General features: G+C 39.7%; 1 protein-coding gene across 2 annotated transcripts in view; it reads right to left on the bottom strand.

The window, feature by feature from the left end:
• Positions 1 to 24,671, bottom strand: part of SORCS3 (sortilin related VPS10 domain containing receptor 3) — a 481,307-nt gene that overhangs the window by 153,876 nt on the left and 302,760 nt on the right. For both annotated transcript variants that reach the window (XM_036438956.2, XM_036438955.2), the window contains exon 5: positions 19,476 to 19,549. In XM_036438956.2, the coding sequence (XP_036294849.1) occupies positions 19,476 to 19,549 (74 nt within the window). The remainder of the gene's footprint in view (positions 1 to 19,475; positions 19,550 to 24,671) is intronic.

The raw sequence follows: 24,671 nt of genomic DNA, 5'->3' as shown, positions 1-24,671 counted from the left end.
TAGGGGCCCTAAATGGAGATAAAACCTGCAACCTAGATATGTGCCCTGATGGAGAATCTAGTCCATGGACCATCCAGTGCATAGAACAAAGTCCCAACCAACTAAGCCATACTGGGCAGGGTTGTTGTTTAGTTTGTTTGATTGATTTCTAATGGAATGAAATAAGAGTTTGAAGCTCCTTAAAGGTGGGAGAGACAAAATTTTAAAATGGAACTCTAAGTTCACTAGAAAGGTACAGCTAGCCTTCCAACACAGCAGAGAAATAAGGGGGAACTAAATTTGGGGTAGAAAGGAACCAGGAAAACTAGTGCATTTCCATGTTGTAGGTTGTAAGGGGCAGGGAAGTGGGGAGGGAGCTAAGGAGTGGGGAAGATCTGATTGAGCCCACATAAGGAACAGAAGGGGAGCTCATTTGGGGGGAAAACATGATGCACAAAAGCAAGGGCTCTGTGGCTAATCAAATAATGATGATTCTCTTTCTTCAGAGTGCTTTCACAGTGGGTGCTTACCAAATTATTGGAGACAATGATAAATCCAATTAGATCTCTGGATGTAATTATCCATTATGATGTGGCAAATTCACCACCCCACACCAGCACTACTCCTGGCAAGGAAAAAGCAAGCTCTGGACCCAGCCCCAGCCTGTCAGTAATTTCTCTGCAGCTCCTTTAACCTCTAATCCTCAATCCTTCTCCTCCTGTGCATCTCCACCTTCTCAAGTGCAGTTTCCTAGCAAAACCGCGCGTCTAGAATAGACACTCCTACTGCGAACACTGAATAGGAGATAGCCAAGGAACTGAAGTTCACAGGGAAATATTTTAGTGGAGATGGTACTGAGAGAGGGGTTGCTGCTTAATATGAATGCAGGTCTTTTGTGCAACACAGTCATTAAATATCAGTGTGGATTGTCCTACCAGATAAGGCTGTGAATTAATATTAATTTTTAAAATCCCTGAGTATTAGCTTCTTGTAAAGCACAGTGTTTTCCCAGAGGACCATCCATACAGGCAGTGAAACAGAGACACCGTAAGTCATTGTTTCTAGGAACTTGGGAAATAGAAATCCTTTAAGTGCCTTTACTCTGCTTCATGGGAGCTGCTTTTCAAAGTTCAAATTGCTTATATTTCACACTACTCACTTCCTAAATTCCATTTATAAATCAAAGTAGCTTTCGAGCAATTTGCTGGGAGTGAAATGGACTAAGAAAGAATGAACATCAAATATATATATATTGGGTCACTCGAGTTTATTGGGTATTTCTTCTTTTTGTCTTCTAACCTTTTATGAAGATGCTCTGAGATAGATCTGATGTGTTCAACTTTGGCCTGCAGGTCAGTACATTGCCAACTGAGACTGTCTTCTTAGATACCATCTTCTGACTCTAATGACATCACGATGCTTATGTTCTATTCACACATTAGAGTTGGCCTGCCTAACATTTCAGAGACCCATGCTGAAGGAGAGCTTTTCACTCATAATTAATCAACTCCAGACTAGAGCCCTCACCTTGGGCATTTTAAAGTACTGATCTGGAAGTTTCTATCCCATTTCAATAGTGTCAAAAGCTCTGAGGACTGGAAGGGTTCTCAGACTTGGGAGGAATATATATTCCCTAACTATTGTAGGCTCATGTTTTTGTCAATGCAAGAATGATAAATTGCTTTACAACTTTCAAAAGACTCTCAGTGGATATACTTATCTATACTTACTTATTCACAGACCAGTAGCAGTTTATGGACCACCACTGGACCATGGGTTATACTTTGAGCAATGATGCTAACAAAGACTCTTATTCTTCAGTTAAGGAAGCTGAGATGCATGGGGAGGAGGCAATTAACTGCAAACACGTGATTTTGTAGAAGGAGAGTTAGGTTAGAACCAGAACTTCTGCTGTCACCCACAACATACTGAACCTCCTCAGATTCACTCATGTATAGGATAAAACAGATGAACTCCCACAGGAAGACTTCTCATTTCTTGGACCCTACATATTTTAGTTTTGCTAAGTATATGCCTGTATCTGACTGGGTTACGTTCCTTGTTATACAAACACTATTAAGGCAGGCCTTTAAAACTTCCTCTGTTTATGCTGAGTCCCTCTGTTTTACACTTATATGACAACCTTTAATTGTCCTTTATTGCTTTTATCACAGTTAGCAATTACATCTTTAATTGTTTGATCATCATCTGTTTTCCCTGCTGGACTGTATAAGTGCTAAGGAGAAAGAGACCCTATCTGTTTTGCCTTCCATTCTATCCTGGTGCCTCCTGCGGTGCCAGGCTCCTAATAGATGTTCAACAGATGTTTGTTGGAAGAGTTAATTGAGTGAATAGACAATGCTAGGGTGGCACTCTGGGGCCACCTGCAGGAACTGTGGGAGCCAGCACCATACCCAGGGCTGCCAATGTGAGGCCACTAGGACGGCCACAGAGCTGAGCCACAGGCTACTGGCTACTTCCTAAATTTTCTCCAGGGAAGCCTCAGCTCCTCAAGCCTTGTATCTTCTCCAGACTTCTTTGATGTGGCCCTTTGTCAACACAGCAGGCTGGACAGTCCCCCCTTCTTCCTTCCTCTCCTAGCTCCTTTTTCTTCTTTCTTTCCTTCCTTCCTTCTTTCCTTCCTTCCTTCCTTCCTTCCTTCCTTCCTTCCTTCCTTCCTTCCTTCCTTCCTTCCTTCTTGTAATTATTCATGTATCTAATGCTGTGTGAGGTGATGTATTTAGAGATAATCTAGTGGAATTTTTACTCTTTTAGAAAGAGTTTGTAATCTAGTTAGGGAGAAATACATGCACATGATCTGTTAATAAGAAAAGTCAGCAACAATAAACATTAAGACAACACAAGCTCAGGATTTTCAACTCCTCTGCCTGGGTTTTAAGCCTTTTATAATCATATCACATCCTGCCTGGCCAAGACTTCTCCGGTGTGCTCCAGAAAGCCCTACTGCTCAGCATCTCCAAGCATCACGTGTATTCCTGTCTCTGAGTCTCTAGTTCCTGCTGTGCTCCAACTGACATAGCCTACCCTCCCTCATCCAGTTTTGCTGGGTCTCACCACCTCTGATGCCTACACTAACCTTCGGTTTTCTATGGCACAGATTATCTGGATCACACAGATGAACACTCGGGCATCAGACACCATATGATCAGGTCCCCAGGCTGCATGATAAGCTCTCTGAAGGAAAGGACTGTGGCTGGTATATAATGATTGGTTTCACAGGGTTCCAAGTGTGAAACTGAATGAGTCCTTCAGTGGAAATGCCCTGTGAGGGCAAAACAATTTAGTTCCAGGTCATTTTCTGGGTCTGCACCACCAAGAACACATAAAAGTAAATTCAGGACAACACATGCAAATAGGAGTCATTAAAAGGCATTGAGCCTTAGCTTAGAAGTGGTTGTGTTTTAGCTAACCTACAAAAAAGAGTTTGCTAAGATTATCCTTGTCATTTACAAAATGGGGACAGTAAAGACAGCTGGGAACCAGTAGTCAGGGACAACAGGAAGGTGGGGCATGCGTGGGGAGGGGTTTGGGATGGAAATGGGGGGATGAGGACAAATATGTTATACCTTAATCAATAAAGAAATTAAAATTTAAAAAAACAGCTGGGAACAATGGATACATACATAGTTACTAGTCACTGCAAAACTGTCTACAAGGTGATTAGAGTTGGAGATGTTACCTCTCTGAGCCTCAGTTTCCTTATTTGTAAAATGAGGGCACCTGGTCTATTTTTCTCAAGACTCCCGTCTAGCTCTAAGCAACTAGGGGTCTCTTAGGAACCAGCGTGTCTCTCTTGAGTTCCCAAAGTCCACAGCCATTTCAGAAATGACTGCTGGTATCCTCAGAGCAGCCAGAAGGAAAGGGTTCTTATTCATTGCATGGCTCCATAAATCATCTGGAGCCCATTGGATGTTTAATACGGAATCACTTAATTTAATAGTCACTTTGACATAAGGAATTGTTTTCTTAAAGCCAGAACTGGCTGTAAAACCTCAAGTGATATTTTATAGCTGCCATATAATAAAATCATTCAGCAATTAGTGATTAATGACACACAACAGAGAGTTTCTCCTCCCCCCGCTGCTGCTTCTCCCTGGACCCATCCCCTTTCCAGTCCAGCAATCACACCTGGGGTGAGGAACCTCCGTTTATAACCAGGGCATATTTCTGAGCCTAAAAGAAACCTTTTCCACCAAAAAGTTTCTGAAGGAGCCTGGCGCTGTTCTGGGGCTGAGTGGAAGCATCTTGACAGACATCATCTATGGCACTGAGGAAAGTTAACATGCAGGGACCTTTCTCAGTCAAACCTCCAAGGGTGGTGTTCAGTACAATAAAATGAGTGTAGACTCCCCAGGTTTCATTCTTTGTATGACCAGGTCAGTCCTTGGTTGGCTCTGACCTTCCCAGTCCTCTGCACGCTTCTGCTTAGCACGATTCTCGCTTTTACTGTGCTGTTAGCCCTACTCTCACCCCAAACACCTAACAGCATCTAGCTGACCAGCGTCCCTATCATGGCAGCCTTCTCTGGCCCACCTTCCCACAAACACCAAAAATTAAACGTGACAGTATGGCTTTTGAACTCAGGAAAACCAGCTCCATTATTTCCTAGTTCACATAACACTTGTCACAACCCTATGGGAACAACTACTGTTGTTAATTACAGGAAGAAACTGAGGCCCTGGGTGCTCCGGTTACACAGCTTAATGAGGAGTACCAACATGATTCAAGCCCAGGCAGTCTGCAGCCAACCCCACACACTGGACACTACATTGTTCTCAATGCACACTGGTCTGAAAGGTAATTGTAATAATGGATGCCAGGGATCTAGTACATTGCTTAACATAGCATAAGCCCTCAATAACTTAATATTATCACTGCTATTTACTCATCATTACACTGTTCTTTATTGCTATTATTACCAAAATCCATCTTCCTCTTAGGCACAAGGAGACAAATGGGGAATCCAGTGGCGACTACAGAGGTGTGCTGCCTGACCCACTCTGCACCAGACATTCACTCCCAGGCTTGGAAGTATGGACACCTGATGACTCTCAGTAAGTCTCTCACTGAGCATGCTCAAACACAGCTGGTGGCAACCACCTCACCAAGTCCCCCTCCCCCCTTTCCCCAGGGTAGCCCACATCTTATAGCTGGTCCATGTGCAGGATGAAGGCCTAATCCTTCAGTTCAAGGCGGGGCATCTTTGAAGGCCCATCCCAGTCACACAACTCCCATGGGATCAGCTGTCACAACCACACTGCACCAATCCTCTGCCCTGCCCGTGCTACATTTGCCTCTCAAAGCAGATGCTATTCCTGGGAGCTCCCAATAAACCTCCTGCACTCAGTCTACTTCCCAAGAGGACACTGCCTACAATGTCCACCCCCCAAAACAAACAAACAGCTGCAAAGCTACTCAGAGAACATTTGCTGAGATCCTTGTTACCCTAGGGGAAATTATACCTAAGTCCAGAACATGGCTTTCCAGGTAGTGGGTTAGTAATACACTGAATTTAAACACTCATTAAGCATTTTTTTGTAAAATCTATGAATCTGTGATCACTAGAACCTGTTGATTGATTCCCAAGTAGAATTTGAGGTTTTTGATATTAAAGAAATAGAAAACAACACTCTAGGGTGGCAGAAGGACTTGGATTTGTTTCCTGTTCTTCAAGATGTTCATTTTCATTTTTAATTGCAAAGCACATTTTCTAGATTTTCTTGGAGCTCCATCTCCTCTTTCCAGTACTCATTGCCCCAAGGAATAGTCTCTTCATACGCCACCTGGTCCCAGCTCTTCCTGCTATCATTTGCCCTTCATCCCACTGCAAGAATGACCTTCCTACGGGCCAGTCCTGAGCATGCCCAGCCCTGGGAAGAACCCTTCAAGGGTGTACCGTATTATCTGCAAAATCTTCAACCTGGCATTTGAAACCTCTAAGTTACCACTTTTACCTTACTTCCAGCCTTACCAGCGTCTCTTCTCCCATAAGCACAGAACTTGAACTTCATGACAGCTTGAACTATTAACAATTTTCTAACACAGCCCAGGTTCCACACTTTTGAGGCTCTCCCACTGCTCCTTCCTCTGCCTGAAATGCTCACCATGATGTCACACGAGAAGGCCCACAAGTACACCAGAAGCTCTGCCTTTTGCAATTAAACTCATCTTTTAAGTTTCCACTCAGATGCTACCTCCTCCTTGAAGGTCTTATAGAAGCCACCTCCCTTGATCACTCTTATCTCAGGTTGTACCTCTCTCGTGGTACTTCACCATCCTTTGTATCAGACATGCGTCCATTTGTCTTGTCTCTTCTTTGTCTGACTGTATCTGCTAGCTTTTGCTGCACAATGGACCATCCCAAAATTCAGTGGCTCTCAACAACAGTTATTTAATTTGCTCAAACATCTAGGAACCAGCTGGGCATTGGCTTGTCTAAGTTGGGTTTTATGGGCAGGCTGCTCCAAGCTATGACTGGGTGGAGCTTGGCTCCTCACTGAGGTGTGGGCTTAGGCATGTGCCATGTGTTCATTATGGAGTCTGGGGTGAAGTGCCACAGCTACCATGGGATGCCAAAAGTGACAGAAGCACACCCAATTGGACAGGCACCTTAAAAGTTTCTGCATGGGTCACATCTGCTAAACTTAAAGAAAGTAAGTCACATGCATGGTCTGACAGTCAAGGGGTTGAGGAAGTAACAGCCTCGTATATAGTCAAAAAGCACCCGGAGTTATATGACAACAAGTCTAAGTTACTTAAGAAAGAGTTAAGAATTGGAACAACAACCCACACCTCTTGTCTTTGTATGTATAGATTGTTCACAGAGAAGAGACTCAACGCCATCTCTGGAGTGGAATTCCTCAGTAAGCACATCTAAATAAGCATTGATAAAATCAATAATCTTGCTCATGTTACAGTGTTCATAAAAACTAGAGGTATTGTTTCCATAATGACTAACATCTATACAACTTTTCAAAATATTTTAATAGTGCCTTACAGCTTTCAAGCACAATTAAATATATATTATCTCATTTTGCCTGGATAGAATGCATTTTCAAAAGATTCCTGGAGGTGGCAACATCTTCTTCCATTGCAATGTCATCACTGATTTTAACTATGGATTTCAGATACTGCAGAGAAAGGAGAAGGTTTTGGTAAGGGGTTCCAGTCTATGGCACTCAAAGTACAATACTTGGTACCCTACTGATTTCCCTCGGTGGTTTTCTTACCTGCCTAACCACCTCCTCTGGTTTCTGAAACTTAATTGGCAAAGGAATTGCTGAGAGAATGTTAGAATGGAAAGTCTTGATGCCCAGTCTAAAAATTCAGATAAAGAATTTGCATTTTTAACAAGACCAGCTCAACCCACTGCAGGTTCTCCCTTGAGCATCATCTGAGAAACAAAATTCTCCCTCATCAGAGGAGAGAATAGGATTTCCTCTCTTGCCACCACCCAATGCTGGAGATCAACACCCAGGCTACAAGAGGATTGTGGACTCTTGGGATGAAAGCATTGGATCAAACTTGCAAGACCTGCTGGCAAGCCCTTCAATTCTGCAAATAAATACATAGAAAGCCAGAGACACCCCAATGCCTGGCTGGTATTCCAGTGGCAGAAGTAGAACTAGCAGCCAGAAGCCCTGCCTCTTCCCCAGTCTCTCAAGATCACAGATTTTTTTTCTAAGCAAAAGGAACCACTATATTTCATCATTGGATTGGGGGGAAATGAATAATCAATGCTTTTTTTGTCATTGTTTTTGCATTGTTTCTTTTTACATTCAGTGGTACATGGTTGGTTGGTTGGTTTTTCAGTTGACATTCAATATTATGTTATATTAGTTCCAGATGGGTCACAGATTTTCTTCACTTAATTTACTGAATTTATATCAGCTCTTGGAAAATCCTATCAAATCTCACATTTTTTTAAAAAAAAGAAGAATGAAAAAATGGAAAGGAAAGGGAAGGGAAAGAAAGGAAAGATAAGGAAAGGGAAAATCAATGCAAGGCAAGGCAAGAGGAGAAAAGAAAAAAAAGGAGAAAAGAAAAAAGAAAAAAGAAAAAGAAAAGAGAAAGAAGGTATAGTTTGCCAATTAGGTGATTCATTTCCCACAGAAGTAGGGTCATAAAACCCAACTCCCTTTTGTTCTATTTCACTGTCACTTCTTCTAATGACACTTGTTAAACAGGAATACAATGATGCTTAAAAAAAAATGTATGAATGAGGACCTTAGACCTTTCATTCCCAGCTTCAGCAGAGACAAGTGCAGAGCTATCCCAACTTAAACCCCCCAGTGCTTTTGTCCTGGCTCCTTGGCAATTATTGCTTACTTTGGTGCCTTTTACAAATCAGCCTGGTTCCAAGGTTTGACCTTTTCAAAGCTTTAGTCTCCACAAATTCATTCAAAATGCTGAATGGGCAGAGCAGAAATCACCCAGGGGCACTCTCTCTCAGCCTGCATTGTGCACAGCTCTACCCAAATTACTTGATAGCTTCTCCTCCACAGAGTTTGGAAAAAGGTTGAAGAGTGTCTGACTATGACAGGGCTGGCCAGTAGGGAGATGCGAAGAGGCGGGGCATGCTACTAATCCATCATCCAGGCTGCCTTTCCAAAGAGCAGATGAGTAAGGTGACTAAAGGGGAGGAATGTGTCCTGATTTGGAGGGCTTTACAGAGAATAACCATGCATTCTTGAATCAGAATATTGTCCCATGATTGATGGTAGCAAATGCCAGTTGCTAGATTCAAAAATACAAAAAACATCTATGCAAGAGGAAAACTGTTATCTTTGAAAAGCAATATGTAACAGCTGAAAAACCTAGCTTCCTAAAAGAATTTCCTGTTGCAGGCAACCATTGAGAAAAAAACAAACAACAATAAAAACACCAGAGAGTGACTAACTGATCCTCGGTACCATTTACCACCAAACAAATAAAAGGGTCCATTTCTTTCAATCCAATCACCATAGCCTTACATCATCTCTTATACCCGGTTCTTTTAATTAGCACTTAAATTGCCAAAATCATGTCCATGTGAATATGACATGATTTTGGCAAAGCAAGGAAAACCCTGTGGATAGAGAAGAAGGTACCTCTAATACAATAGGCTTAGGAAGTTTGGTAAAGACTTGAATGAACCATTCAACCACTGTCTACACTGGTGTTGGACATTTCAGATTATAATCACTGAGGTATAATCATTGAGGAAAGATAAACTGAAAATTGTAATAGCAGTATAAATTGAGGAAAAAAACAATAGTCTAGATCAGTGGTCGGCAAACTGCTGCTTGGGAGCCACATACGGCTCTTTGGCCCCTTGAGTGTGGCTCTTCCACAAAATACCACGGCCTGGGCGAGTCTATTTTGAAAAAGTGGCATTAGAAGAAGTTTAAGTTTAAAAAATTTAGTTCTCAAGAGAAATTTCAATCATTGCACTGTTGATATTTGGCTCTGTTGACTAATGAGTTTGCCAACTAATTCAGTGTTTCCCAAAGTGTGGTATGCATACCCCCAGGGGTATGGGAAGAGTTTGGTGGGGGTGTGCACTGCACCGTGCTTAGCTGCGCCTAATTCTACGTTCTCATGAGTACGAGGGGTACTCAGCATTACGAGAATTATAGAAGGGGTATACATATGTCAAAAGTTTGGGAAACACTGGTAGATCAATTATTTTGTTAATTTTTTTTCTTTCATAAATGGCCTTCTATCTTCAAAAGTGATGTTCTACAGAAACCTAATATATAAAACTAACTAAGAAGCTTAGTAGTTCTGGCTGAAGCAAAAATGGGAGGGCCAAGGACCTGATCACTAAGCACCCACAGGCTTCTCCTTGTATCACGTGGTCTCTTGGGCAATTTATTGGAACCCCAATCCCACTCCGCCCCAAGAGCTTCCAAGAGCACTACTGGAGAAACCTCTAGACCAGATCATCAACTTTCAGGGTTCTTCCCACTCTAACTTTTTCATAATTCTTTAGTATAAATGAGAGTGGAATATCCTGCCACCTTCAAAATTATCTTTATGACACATAAAGAATATGATGTAGGGTAGGTATAAGTAAAAGAAAAAAAAGGCATAAAATGGAGACATAATATAATGATAACTTAGTGAGAAATGACTTTTATGTCTACAAAAATTAGAAAAAAGAAAGAAAGAATAAAAGATGTGTTGAAATGATTAAGTCCTTAGTTTAATAAAATCCCTTTAATGTTGTGCAATTAAAGTATTGTATAAACAAAAATTTGTCATTTTTAAAAACATATATTAGGTATGTACTTCTTTAAAAATCTAAAATTTTTCATTGGAGAATGGAACTCGGGGATCAGGATGCTTTCAAAGATCCTGTGCCCTTGCCGGTGTTATTTCGTGGTTAGAGCATGGGCCCTCTCACTAAAGGGCCTTAGGTTTGACTCCCAATCAGGGGCATGTACCTGAGCTGCAGATTTCATTCCAGCCTGGTCAGGGCAAGTGTGGGAGGCAACCAATCAATGTGTGTATTTCACACCAATGTGTCTCCCTCTCTCTCCCTTCCTCTACTTTCTCTAAAGCAAATTCAATAGAAAAAGAGATGTGCATTTGTAATGAAAAAAGTCAGTATCTTATCTATTGACAAAAAGTTGCACATAAATGCACTTGAACATCTCAAGGAAAGTGCCAAATGTCAATAAACATGAAACGTGACCATCATGTCATTTCCTTGCACAAAAGATGAATGCCCTCCATTACCCAGAGAGACAAGTCTAAATCACTTTTACAAAACCACTTTTATAAAAGGCGCCCCCCCTTTACCACCTAATCTATTGATAGTGTGTGTCCCTACTTTTATTCCCCCTGTCTCAATGCAAATCCTATTTTTCTAGCACAACTGTTCTCAATGGCAGGGGATGGGAGGCTATTCGGCCCTTCACAGAACATTTGGCAATATCTGGAGACATTTGCACAACGTAGTGGGTGCTGTAGGCATGTATGGAGCAGAGACCAGGGATCCAGCTAAAGCTCATACCATGCACTGGATAATGATCCAGCCAAAATAATGTCAAAAATACTGAAGATGGAATCCCATTCTAGCAGCTCTGTTCATTTCTCTCCAAACATACCATGACCTGGGCTTTTTTCCAATTGTTCCCCCTTCCTGGGATTACCTGTCTTCCTTTCTTCCTTGTCAATTCAATCCACTTTTAAAGATTCTCCAGTTCTCCTCTAGGAAGGCTGTGATGAGCTTACCAGGCTAACTTGAACCCTCCATCCCCTGAGAAATCATAAAACATCCCCTAGTACTCTGTTGGTGTTTTTCAGTCCTGGCTGTGGTCTCTCAGCAATTCTCATGGATCTGTCTCAACATTTGCATCACATATGTTAAAGCACAAATGATCTGATGCAACACAATATTTCGTGTATTGTCTTATGAATTGTATTTAATTTTATTAACATCAAGCCAGAAATAATTCTCTCTAAAATAGTTTTAATAACTATAATACTAGAACATGTGCTGATATCAGAAATATAAACACTGACTTTTTGGCAATGGGATTTGATTGTGGAGGGGGAAAATATTCAGATCTACCAAACCTTGCTTCAGTGAGATGCAAAGAGCTATTTGCCACCAAATTCAGGAGGATGCTCATCTTGTCCAATGATCCTCTCATTTATAAGTAGTTTCATTATTAATTTTGTATCTAATATTTATTAAGTGCTTACTATGTGCCAGGCTAAGAAGACTGACGTTCAGCCAGGAGGTAATGGCATGGAATACCAATTGTCCTTTCTGATTGGTGTGGGATCAGGGACAGAGATAAAAACAATTGCCCAAGGTCTCACAGATATAAAGGGGAGAGCTCTTCTATTTGGGTTCCCAAACCCCACTAGCCACATCACACTCTTTAATCACTTGAAGTTTATAAAATATGTTTTCTTTATAAGGTAAAGAATCTTAGGTGCTAACTATTTGCTCATACAGGCAAATGATAGCTACACCTCATGGCTACCCCGTTCAGTCATACCAGGCTGAAGAAGAACACTGTGTGCAAAATATTTTTATTTAAAATAGCATGAAAGCCAAAACCAGTTTGGCTCAGCGGTAGAGAGTCGGTCTGAGGACTGAAAGGTCCCAGGTTCGATTCTGGTCAAGGGCATGTCCATTGGTTGTGGGCACATCCCCGGTAGCGGTGTGCAAGAGGCAGCTGGTCGATGTTTCTCTCTCATCGATGTTTCTAGCTCTCTATCTCTCTCCCTTCCTCTCTGTAAGAAAATCAATAAAATGTATTTAAAAAATAAATAAATAAATAAATAAATAAATAAATAAATAAATAAATAAAATAGCATGAAAGGTGGACATTTCTAGAAATAATATTAGTTGAAACTGTATAGGGATGATATGAAGAAAACTATAGAACTTCACCAAGGAACACACAGGAGTGGAAGGAAAGAAAAGACAAACCATATAGTCAAAAATAAAACTGGGTAATAAAAAAGATCCCATTCTCTTCAAATGAATGTATAGCTTTGCTGCAATTCTGATCAATAGTTGCTTTATTGGGTGGGGAATTGAGAGATTTGGGAACATGACAAAATGATTCCAAATTCATTTGGATGAATGGATGAGTATGGAAAGCCAAGAATATTTTGACAAGGAAACTGGTTATTTATTTTTGTTTGATTTTGTTATGGTTTACAGGAAGGAGTTTTGCCCAGCTGGCCACTATGTTGTGTTATAAACAATAATTAAACACAGTGCAGTCCAGCCCAGCACAGAGGACCTGTCAATCCATTAGAATAGAAGCTGAAAAAGGCCACCTACCTCAAGTGTACCCAACTCATGACCAGTTTCCCTACAGGAAACCATCAAATGAAACAATAAAAAATATGGGCACAGAATTAAGTGGGGACATATTCACTGGATTTCATTTTACTAGAAATAGTAAATAGAAATCCCATAAATTCTAAAAATATCCATCAGTATTATTGAAATTATTAAACTAATTAAATGATTATATAATCACAAGGAAATAACGGTGTGAGATTTTCTGAAGCATAATGCAGGAGAAAGCATAGTGTTTTTATGCCTGATATGATTGGCTAATATATATATAATATATAAATTGTATGCATAGCATAGCTGTATAGCTAATAAAGCAGCATTATAAACCAGAAAATTTCCAATAATATATACATGATTATAGGTTGAGGTTACTATCTGAACATCAAGTAACAGAAAAGTTGTAATGACAAAAGTAAAAAGATTTCAGCAATTTTTTAAACTAAAAAGTATGTTAAAATCATAAGGTAATTAAAATCCAAAGAACAAACTGGAGATAATATTGAAAAAAAAAATTAGAGACCATATGAAGAATGCATACTAAAAAAGGAGCAAAAACAGATGGTCACATAAAAGAAATACAATGGCTAATAAATATATGAAAACATGTCTAAACTCACTGATCTGATAAGAAATGCAAATTAAAACAAGGGAAATCCATTTTGCATATGAAATTAGATTACTTTTTAAATTGAATTGATATGAGACATAGTGAAATGGTATTTTAATAGTTGAATAGAAAGGTATAAACTTTCTGGAGAACAATTTAGCATGACAATACTTATAGACATATTGTTTTGATAGTCTACCCTCAAAAGTTATAATAATCAGACCTTGACCAAACAATTACTTAAGGTTTTCATAACAACATTCCAATACTTTAATAGTAAAATTTTACAAGCAATATCAATGTTAAATGATGACAGTTATTCAATTATTGTATATCCACCAATTAGAATACAATGCAAGTAACTGCAAGTTTTAAATTATGTTTAGAGAGTATAGAGAATGACATAAAATATGTTCAAGTTTAGCCCCACTGGCATGGCTCAGGAGTTGAGCATCAACCTATGAACCAGGAGATCATGATTCAATTCTCAGTGAGGCCTTATGCCTGGGTTTCAGGCTCAGTTCTCTGTGTGGGGTGTGCAGGAGGCAGCTGATCAATAATTCTCTCATCACTGATGTTTATATCTCTCTATCCCTCTCCATTCCTCTCTAAAATCAATAAAATATCTTTAACATTATTTTTTAGACTACAAAATTTTATTAACAGCATGATCTGGGCTGTGATAAAAAAAAATTTACTGTTTACAAATATAGTATATTGTGATGGGAGATAAGTATAGAAAAAGGTACTAAAATTTTTAAGTGGTGTTTTCTGAGCAGCGAAATTATAGATCATTATTCTATTTTTATTTGTATGCATTTTCTTAAATGTTTAAAACAAGTTTATAAATCTCATCCACTGTGAGAACAATTACCTTTGCTCCCTTCAGAAAGTTTATCATCAATGAGTCAACTGTCTCTGAGCTGCATGGATCGATCTCGTGTTCTTCACATTACCATCCACATAGAAAAAGCATTTGAAAAGCATGTATCTCTAATTCTGGGGACACTCACAGAAAGTCAGGGGAAAGGAAGAATAGAAAGGTGTTCCCATTTTCATCTAGGAATTTCTGTTGCATGGATTAGGTGAGTGGATCTTTGAATCCTTGTTTAATACACACCAATTTTGTCAGATTTCCCAAGGCAGAGTCAAATATGGCCCCTTCTTTTCATAGTAAAGAAGTAATTAGGTACATAGCTCACACATATCTCCTTATTTCTCCTCTCTCATAGACCTGACATGTGTTAAACGTAATTATCACATGAGTCCAGCACATCTTGATGGCATCCAAGGAGAAGGTGAGCATTCTGCCTTCCTCAGTGCACTGGAAGACTTACTGTATGTCAATTCTGAGCATTGCATTTTACTCTTAGTACTAAGACAGCTCTTCCAAGACCAAAATGCCACCAGATGTATGGCATGAGCAGCCCCCACCAGCAAAGCAGAAACCGATTTCTGCTTGCAAGCTGAGCTTTCACATCTCCCCTCTTGACCTTGCATGTATTATTCTGAATGTAATGTATTTTTAAATTGCTTCGCCAATTTAAAAATGCAAGGGAGAGCTGAATTAAGTATTATTTGTGGCATACCCTGGTTTGCAAAGGACCTCTAAATCGGATCCCTTATATCAGGTCAATGCCTAAATTCTATTACTCGAGATTGCAAATGACTGTGTTTGCAAAATTGTAGATGCACATTTAGATGCAGCTTCAAAATTTCAGCCCATAATGTTAACTTTGTTTGAAAAGGCCTTGATTTTCCAGGAAGCAATCTCCAGCCATTCTGCCTATTCCTTAACTCTGTCTCTGTCATGGATAATGCATTAATAGCCTAAGGATGACTTGGCACATGGCTCTTCAGAAGCCTTAGTCTAAGGTCTAAGTGAGTTCTGGCTGAATAGATGAAGCCCACTTTTACAGCAAAACAAACAATGTATTTAAGAGCAGGTGATATCTATAGAGTTTAAATTGAGGTAAAGGTAGAAGAGGGTTCACTCCAAACACTTTATCTCAAGATAATCATTCCCCATGTGCAGCTCTGCAGCTCTGCCCTATGTCCTCTACACCCACAGCTGCTACCAGGCCAAGATGGCTAACTCTAGGACCCAGACACAAGGGATGTTTGTGTTTTAAGGGAAATTAGTACTTCTCTATATGGTTATGCACACACACACACACACACACACACACACATATATAGACACACAAACACACACACACCTTTAGAATTAACAGTATTCTCAGAACACACACACATATATATAGACAGACACACACACACACATTCAGAATCAACAGTATTCTCAGAAAACATCATCCTGCCATCAAAATGTAGAATACAAATAGAACAGAACAGAACAGAATAGAATAAGATCAGACAATGTCAGTATATTAAATTAGCTTCATTAAGACAGAAGATACGGCTCAGAGATCTGTTACTCAACCATTAAAGCCCATAGAACCTGAACATCAAAATGTCAAGAAACTCCGGACATCATATTTCCCTGTTGAAAAGGTAGACCCAAACAATTAGCAAAGGTCAACATCTGGGGTTTGATACCAGTAAAGGGAAAATGGAGTAAGTGATCCACGACAGAAGCAGTTACCTTATGTTCAAAAATAAACAAGCAAAAATAATGATCAGGGAGAGGTGTATTGGTTATCTATTCCTGTGTGATAAATTACCATCAAACTTAGCAGCTCAAAACAACAAATATTTATGATCTCACTCTTTGTATGTGTCAGGAATCTGGGCATGACCCAATTGGGTGTCTCTGCCTCTAGGTCTCTCACAAGACTTGAGTCAATGTGTTTGGCAGGGCTACTGTCTCATCTGAAGGCTTGACTGCAGAAGGATCTACTGCCAAGCTTGCTCATATGATTGTCAGCAGGACTCAGTTGTTCCTAAATGGAACTAAGCTATGAGCTGAGATCCTCAGTGCCCTACTTACTATTGGCTGGAGACCTCCTCAGTTCCTTGCCACATGGGTCTCTCCATAGGGAAACTCAAAACATGACAGTTTGCTTTGACCAAACAAGCAAAAAAGGGATACACTGTCTGAAGTGATATCTCATCACCTGTACCCCATGCTATTCACTAGAAGCAAGTCATTAAATTCAGCGGAAACTTTAAGGGAGAGGATGGCACAATGGCATGGCTTCCAGAAGCCAGAGATCATCAGGGGCCATGTTAGAGACTACCTACCACAAGGAGGAAGTAAATATCACTATAATTAGACTGATATCTACAACTTTGTTAATATATTTAATGATAGGCACTAAAACACTCGAAATGTATATATTTTAATGTAATTATTCCCCTTCTAGTGGTGATTACACCAAAAGTATTAAACCCTATAATCAATTGTCCCTCCTCCATGTTTTAAGGCACATGTGTCAAACACAAGGCCCGCGGGCCAAATCCGTCCTGCCAGGCCTTGCAATGTGGCCCGCACCGCGCTGTCATCACTGCACTCCGCTGCATTTCCATCACAATGACAGTTTATGACTGTTCAGTAAACCATTCGGCCCGCGATTTAGGCTGGATTTTAGATTTTGGCCCCTTCTCTGATTGAGTTCGACACCCCTATTTTAAGGGATATTCACCTAAGGGGTAATACATTGATTTGCTGAAAGTCGTAGGTGGGGAGGTAAAGAGGGAAGAGACTATAGTATAGAGGGGCTCTGGAAGGGATGACCAGTGGACAATAAACCTCTGTGACCAAGAGGCCATGGAAAGAGAAGGAAAAAATGAGAAATAACTAACATGATGATCAGGATTTTAGAGAAACAGATACAGAGCGAGGAGTATTAGGAAGACTTGCTGTGTTGTGTGAGGGAATGCTTCTTTGCAAGTCCCTTCTAGACATCTGAAAGAATAATCACGGCAATTACACATCAGAAACAAAGAAGCGATAATTACAGAAACTGAATCTTCAGCTACCACTTGGCTAGCCAGCACGGGCACTAACTTTTATATTTCCCCATGAGACATATATGAAAGTGGCTCAGAGTGGAGGAGAGATGAAACACAATTATCAGGACCTAGAGATTTATTCCTTCTGTTGCACAAAGGAACAGGAGGGTGGCAGCAGCTGGAAGAGTCTTTTCTTGCTCTTTGCAAAGATAGGAAAGCATAGCCCCTCCTCTACTTATTTTAATTTCCTTCAGAAACAATGACAAGGTTTATCCAGATTATTGTACTTTCCTTCTCCAGCAACATGACTTCCTACTTAGCTCACTGCCTTTACATGTCAAGAGCTCATTCATGCCCTAGTTGGTTTGGCTCAGCGAATAGAGTCTCAGCCCTTGGACTGAAGGGTCTGGGGTTCCATTCTGGTCAAGGGCACATACCTCGATTGCAGGTTCCATCCAGGCCCTGGTTAGAGTGCATGCAGGAGGCAACCAATAGATGTGTCTCTCACATCAATGCTTCTCTTGGTCTCTCCCTCTCCCTTCTACTCCTTCTAAAAATCAATGGAAAAATATCCTTGGGTGAGGATTAACAAAACAAACAAACAAAAAGTTTGCTCATGGGATGTGAATGACAGCACACTGACACGGAGACACTGTCCAGATTGAGCAGAAGGCTCTGGCTCTACAGCTGGAATATCAAAAAAGCAAGCATTGCCTGTTTCTGCCTTTGTCTATTGAGAAATCTTAATAGTTTCGGTACAGACCAAATAATGATTGTAACAATAGTTACAGACCAAATAGTAGTTGTTCTGAAAGGACAAAATAACTAAGGATAGTCATGGCATTGAATCAAGAGCTATAATCCAGTTTCCTCTTCTCTCCCAGAACTCTGAACTGTGTGTATAAAACACAGTTGGTATTCACAGGATGCTTCGGAAATTATTTTTTAATTCAGAGCATAGTTTTGTGGTTATAGACAGTATCACGTGAAGCCATTCTTTCCAAAGACACCGGAATAGGTGTGTATATGTACAAGGTACTCAACACCACCACCTCCCTGCCACACAGACACCACACCCACCCCTCTCTTGGGCAGGCCATAAGTGGCCATATCCTGACTTTTTAAGGGAATTAAACTAAGGTATTCAAAAGAGACATGGAATAGGTACCACTTTCAAACCGTGTGAATTTTTATATTATGTATATAATTAAGCATACCATATGTTTTAGTACATGTTTCTTAATCTCTGTTTCTTTCACTTTCACCTCTACTGAAATAAAAGCAAGATACAAGTAAAAAACATTTCACTTTAGAGCAAGGATGGGGAAGATGCAAAATTATACCAAGCCAACTTCCCCTTGTTACAACCAAGGCAAAAATAATATGGATGCATAAAGCAACACTGATAAATAGAAACATTTTCTGATTAGGGGTAGGGCTCATGCTCTATATGGAACATACATTCACACCTATAAAAGCTTTTTGCAAAATGTGCTCCCCAGAAGTTGTTCTAACAATTTATCTGTGTGACATGAGATAAAAGTTCTGTAGTGAAATAAGCATAGAAATAAGCAACTTCAAGTTTGGCAGGCTTCTTCACTGGGGGCCTTCCCCAGAGTTCAACACCCAAATCCAGTGTCTTTAGGAGGGTAGAGTTGGATTATCAATAATCAAAGTTATTCTAACATAGAAAGACTGGTGAAAAGAAAAGCATTTTGTGTAACTAGTGTTTTTCAGAATACATTTCAAGAAATACTACCTTTTAGAATGGGTACATAAAATATTTCTTTTCTTTTCTTTTCTTTTTTCAAAAAGAAGGGAAATTGATACATAGCTAAGTGAATTTGGCCATGACCTACTCATGGAACTCTCTAGCCAGTGCTTCTCCAACTTAAAGTGCACATTAAATCACCAGGGAAGATGTTATTCGCTCCTGATCAGTGAGTCTTGCCTGAGATTCTGTATGTCTAACAACTTCCAAGGTGATGCTGAGTTGCTGGTCCATGAAACACACTTTGAATAGCAAAGGGCTAGAAGACATGTGCCTTCAAGTGATGAGTGTGTCCAGGGATTGTTCAGAGTGCTATGCTGTCTGACAATCCCTTACCCAAGAGGGTGAGTCTGCGGGATGGGGCTTACCAGTAAAACCTGTTGGGGGTGATGCGTTCATGCATGAGTTGCCAGCGTCTCCCGAAGTCCATGGAGCTGTAGAGCTGCAAAACAATGAAGTGAGGAGAGCATGAGCATCAAGACACACTTTCCACATGAATACCTGGGTCTTTTCCCTGGAGAACATTCCAGCACACCAGAGTGCCTATCACACCCAAGCAGGCATCTGATTTATCCAGATAAAAATATATGACTGTGTTATGCTTATCATCATGCCTATCAGCACAAGTGGTGCTTAATATATATCCAATTGACTGATGCTTGTGAGCTGAGTATAAATCCATGTCTGATGCCATCCATCATTCTCTCTTTTAGGGAGTAAAATCTTTAGTAAAATTATATCTTCTCTTTTCCTCTGAGTCCGTGGAAGTCTTCAGCTTTGTCTAAAATAATTCAGCCACACTTATTTCAAAAGTATGTATTAGACAACTCCTGTGTGTAAGGCTCTCTGGGGGATATCAAGATAAGGAAGAGGTAGGCTCTGTGCTTAGAGAAAAATGGGACACCAAGGTGAAAATGCTCATCAGATGATATCTGAGCTAATTTTATATGCAAAATAGTGGGCTCTCAGTTTCCTCTCTTACTGCTTCTATAGGTAATCTAAATGAACTGGTCTCCCCAATGCCACTAATGATACCAGGCTTATTTATACTCCCATGTCTTTGCAAGATGGCAAAGTACGGCCTTTCTTGTGACTAATGGAAGATTACCCATCCATGCAGGACCAGCACAAGTGTGACTTCCTGTTCTGACCACTGCAGCCCACTCATCTTTCTTCCTTCTCAATTTACTATATTCATCTCATGTTTCCACTGAGCGCTAGTCACAGGCTAATATACATGGTTACATCTTTCTGATTTGTCTATATTTAGTTGTATTTATATTCTGTTGCATAAATCAATAATTAAAACAGGCAGGTAAGGCTGGAAAGCAACTCGGAGAATAAGAAAAAATTTCAGAAGAGCCCAGAATTCTGAATAAAAAAGCACTCTCTATATGGCTAATACAGTCAGATTCCACCATCATTTATTTTATGGATGTAGAATTTGACCCCTTGTAATACATAAGGGAAAGGCCAACATCCTTATAAGAGACTTATAAAGTGGGATTTATTTTCAATTGAATGTCTGACAGTACAATATCTGAATCTGATAATAATATTATTCATAATAATAATAATAGCCAAAACCAATTTGGCTCAGTGAATAGAGGGTCAACCTGTCGACTGAAAGGTCCCAGGTTTGATTCTGGTCATGGGCATGTACCTTGGTTGCGGGCACATTCCCAGTGGGGGTGTACAGAAGGCAGCTGGTCGATATTTCTCATCGATGTTTCTAGCTCTCTATCTCTCTCTCTTCCTCTCTGTAAAAAATCAGTAAAATTTTAAAAATAATAATAATAATAATCAATGGTAATAATAATAATAGTTCAACAACATTGTTCTGTCACACACAATTGAGCCTTAAAAAGACACAGAAAGAAAGGAAATACAGTCTGCCAAAGTCCATGGAGCTATAAATTAAGTTTAGTAACTTAAATTCCTATTCTCAAGCAATTTTTTATCAACTCAGGCAGAGTTAACCACTCACTCCACAGTCACTACTATTTTACTATCTGCCTCTAGGAAGCTGTTCACACTAAGCCATTTATGGTTGGCAAGCCTCTTCTTTTACTAGACTGTGAGTCAAAGAGGTGCAGGGACCATGCCTTATTCACCTTGTACAATGCCTGACACCTAACAGGTGAACACACAAATGTCTTTCACAATTAAGCATAGTCAATCTTGGAGAAGTTAAGTTTTGGCCAAAGAACTAGGATTTAAGTTTTCTGATGCCTAGAGCATGTCTCCTTACATGGAATCATGGTATATAGATTATAATGAAAATTTCACCATGTTTATGCTTCCCCCATAAACTTTTATAGGTAGAGAAATTGAAAAAAGGCCAAAGTAACTGGCCCTCAAGCTTAGAGAAATGGGGTTAGGTGAAGAATATTCTTTTAATCGTATCCCCAGTAGCTGCTCACCCACAAGGATGTGCTGCCCAGCACAACACACCCAGGTAACTGGGCTGTCTGTTAAGTTCTGAAGCCATAATCATACAGCCCCTATCGAAATCATTTTTTGCATGAATTTCTGGTAGTTTAAAAAATGCTTTTAGGGGCTTGGAAAATTTTGGACCTATTTCAATTTAATTCAGCAAATATTTATTGAATAATGGCATTATGAGGTACATACAGTCTCTTTTTGTCCAGTAAATGACAGGTGTGTATGTCTGAGAGAGTGAAATTTTTATGCATACTGTATTTTAAAAAATATATTTTTATTGATTTCAGAGAGGAATGAAGAGCGAAAGAGAGATATAAACAACTATAATGGGAGAGAATCAATGACTGGCAGCTCCTGAACTTCCCCCCTAGAGATCAATCCTGCAACCTGGGCATGTGCCCTGACCAGGAATCAAACCATTACCTCCCAGTTCACAGATTGATGTTCAACCACTGAGCTATGCTGGTCAGGCCGTATTATCTTTTGATACTTAAATTAGCCAAAAAGGTAGTTAAGGAATATTTGCATTCCCATTTATAGACTAATTTGTAAACTTGGTCTACAAAGTGACTGCAGCAATTATATGAAAAACTAGGACATCTATACTGATATAGCTGATGCAAAGTTTATACTATACCACACCAACTCTCAACTCTTACCATATTTATCAAACTGGGCCTTCACTCCATGAGTAAGTCCTAACTACTATAGGTACCTGACTCAGCAGATGGGAAATGTCAGTAGTTCTCATCCTCATCTGAGTCCCTTTCTTTATTTACTAGCTCAACGAATACAACGATACTAGCTCTATACCATTATATTACAAAGCACACAGAACCACATCCAATTCTTTAAGCAGCAAAAATGGTAACTGCTGACAATCAAAACATACAGACAGATACATCACATAAAGGAGGGAAATGGGGCTAAGGCTGAGAAATGGGCAAGATTAACAGAGGCAGGAATAGAACAATGAGGCTTCCAAAAGAAATACTTCCTGTGCTAGGCCTTTGGAGACAAGTGGTGTAGAAAGGAGAAAAGGTGAATAGAGATTGAACTGGGTAAAGGAAACAATGAGAAGAAAGGTCAATATGCCTAAGGCAGTGGTCAGCAAACTCATTAGTCAACAGAGTTATCATCAACAGTACAACAATTGAAATTTTTTTTTCCGAGAGCCAAATTTTTTAAACTTAAACTTCTTCTAAGGCCACTTCTTCAAAATAGGCTCACCCAGGCTGCGGTATTTTGTGGAAGAGCCACACTCAAGGGGCCAAAGAGCCGCATGTGGCTTGTGAGCCGCAGTTTGCCTACCACGGGCCTAAGGTATTGAGCTTGGCTTGTGGGGAAGGTTTTCAGAGGAAGGAAGTTAGAGATGAGTGTTACTGGCCAAAAGGAGGTAGAGTTTGTCTCTCTGCCAGTCCATTAATCTGTCTCTCTTTCTATCCAACTGTCTATTCATCTATTTGTGGGTGTTTCTGTATCTATCTGTATGTTTATTTACATTGGGGTGGTTTAGGAGGAAGGACAGGTTGGTTTGGATCAGAGCATCCCACTGAGAAGTATATATACAGGCCATGGGTAAACCAGGAGAGTCACACTGACCATGTGGGAGTCTCAGTTTTCCAGGGAAATGGTCAGTCCCTTCATTAAGAGGATTCTGGTAGTGGCAGGATGCCCCCTGTCCCAGATCCTGCTAGTGCTCCTCTCATGTTGGGCTCTTTCTGACAGAGAAAGAACAAGAGATCAGCTGCTGATCTCATCCAAGCCTGTTCCACCTCCTGCCTCCCCTGTCTCTGGTTTTGCTTTTTCAGCTCTTCAGTTTGACTGATGGGAGAAAAATTAAATTGAATTCTCTGCCTAGAGGCGGATTCAGATGAGCAGAAAGAGCAGGCTCCTATTCATTAAAGGCCTTGGGTTAGCTGCTTTGTCTCTCAATCTAGTAAGTTGCTGAGTCTGAAACAAATTTTATTCTATCAGGAGCTGGATCTTTGAAGCCTCTCCATTTGTGCATGTGTTCATCCATTTCTTCATTCATTCATTCATTCAGTAAAAGTATATCAATTACCTGTTATGCTTAAAACACCAAACTAAGTGCTGGGCTTACAAAGATTTAAAATGCCAAGAAGAGTGAAAGACATGAATTCAGACAACTACACTACCATGCAATATACACCATTATATTAATACCAATTATCTCTGTAATGGTGAGCTTGTGGGAAATTGGTACTTTCTTCTTTTGGTTAACTAAAATTTTAAAATTATTGTGAATATGTAATACTTTAATGATTGAAAAATTAAAGCTCTACCACTCAAATAGAGATAAAGCACATAGGCAGCCATTCAATAATAAGTAATAGAAGAATATTTAATGATATGAAAATGTTCATAACATGTAATTTATTTTAGGATAAATTCTATAATTATGTAATTTTATAACTTATTGTTAAATTTTATTAAAAAAATAAAATATAGCTGAAACCAGTTTAGCTCAGTGGATAGAGCGTCGGCCTGTGGACTGAAGGGTCCCAGGTTTGACTCTGGTCAAGGGCATGTACCTTGGTTGCAGGCACATCCCTAGTAGGAGGTGTACAGGAGGCAGTTGATCGATGTTTCTCTCTCATCGATGTTTCTAACTCTATCCCTCTCTCTTCCTCTCTGTAAAAAAAAAATCAATAAAATATATTTAAATAATTAAATATATATATATAATAAAACTCGAGTTTTTAAACTTATACATTTATAATAATAATTTCTTAATATAAAAATTATATTTATCTCTAAAACCACCTATTAAAGACCCAAGAAGTAAAATTCTAATTTTCTTAAAAGGATTAGAATTAGACAAGGCAAAATGGGATTTTTCATAAAATGGTATTTCACAGATATTATCAGGAATAGTGGTGAATCTGTTCTTGGACAGGCAGAGTATTGGCTCACATGTTTATGTAATCCTGCATGGCCTCAAACCAATGTTCTGCATGCAACATTAAAACAAAGTGTATTTCCCAACAATAAATATCTTTAAAAACAGTTCTTGCTTATGTAAAGTTACATATACAATACCAAGTTGTCCTTCATATTCCACATCATGATCACCCTCCCTGCAAAGAAATCAGTCT

The sequence above is a fragment of the Pipistrellus kuhlii genome, unplaced genomic scaffold (assembly GCF_014108245.1).
Source record: "Pipistrellus kuhlii isolate mPipKuh1 unplaced genomic scaffold, mPipKuh1.p scaffold_m20_p_15, whole genome shotgun sequence".
NCBI classification, from domain to species: Eukaryota; Metazoa; Chordata; class Mammalia; order Chiroptera; family Vespertilionidae; genus Pipistrellus; species Pipistrellus kuhlii.
Note: the sequence above shows the minus strand (reverse complement) of the source record. Positions and strands in the feature narration are given on the sequence as shown.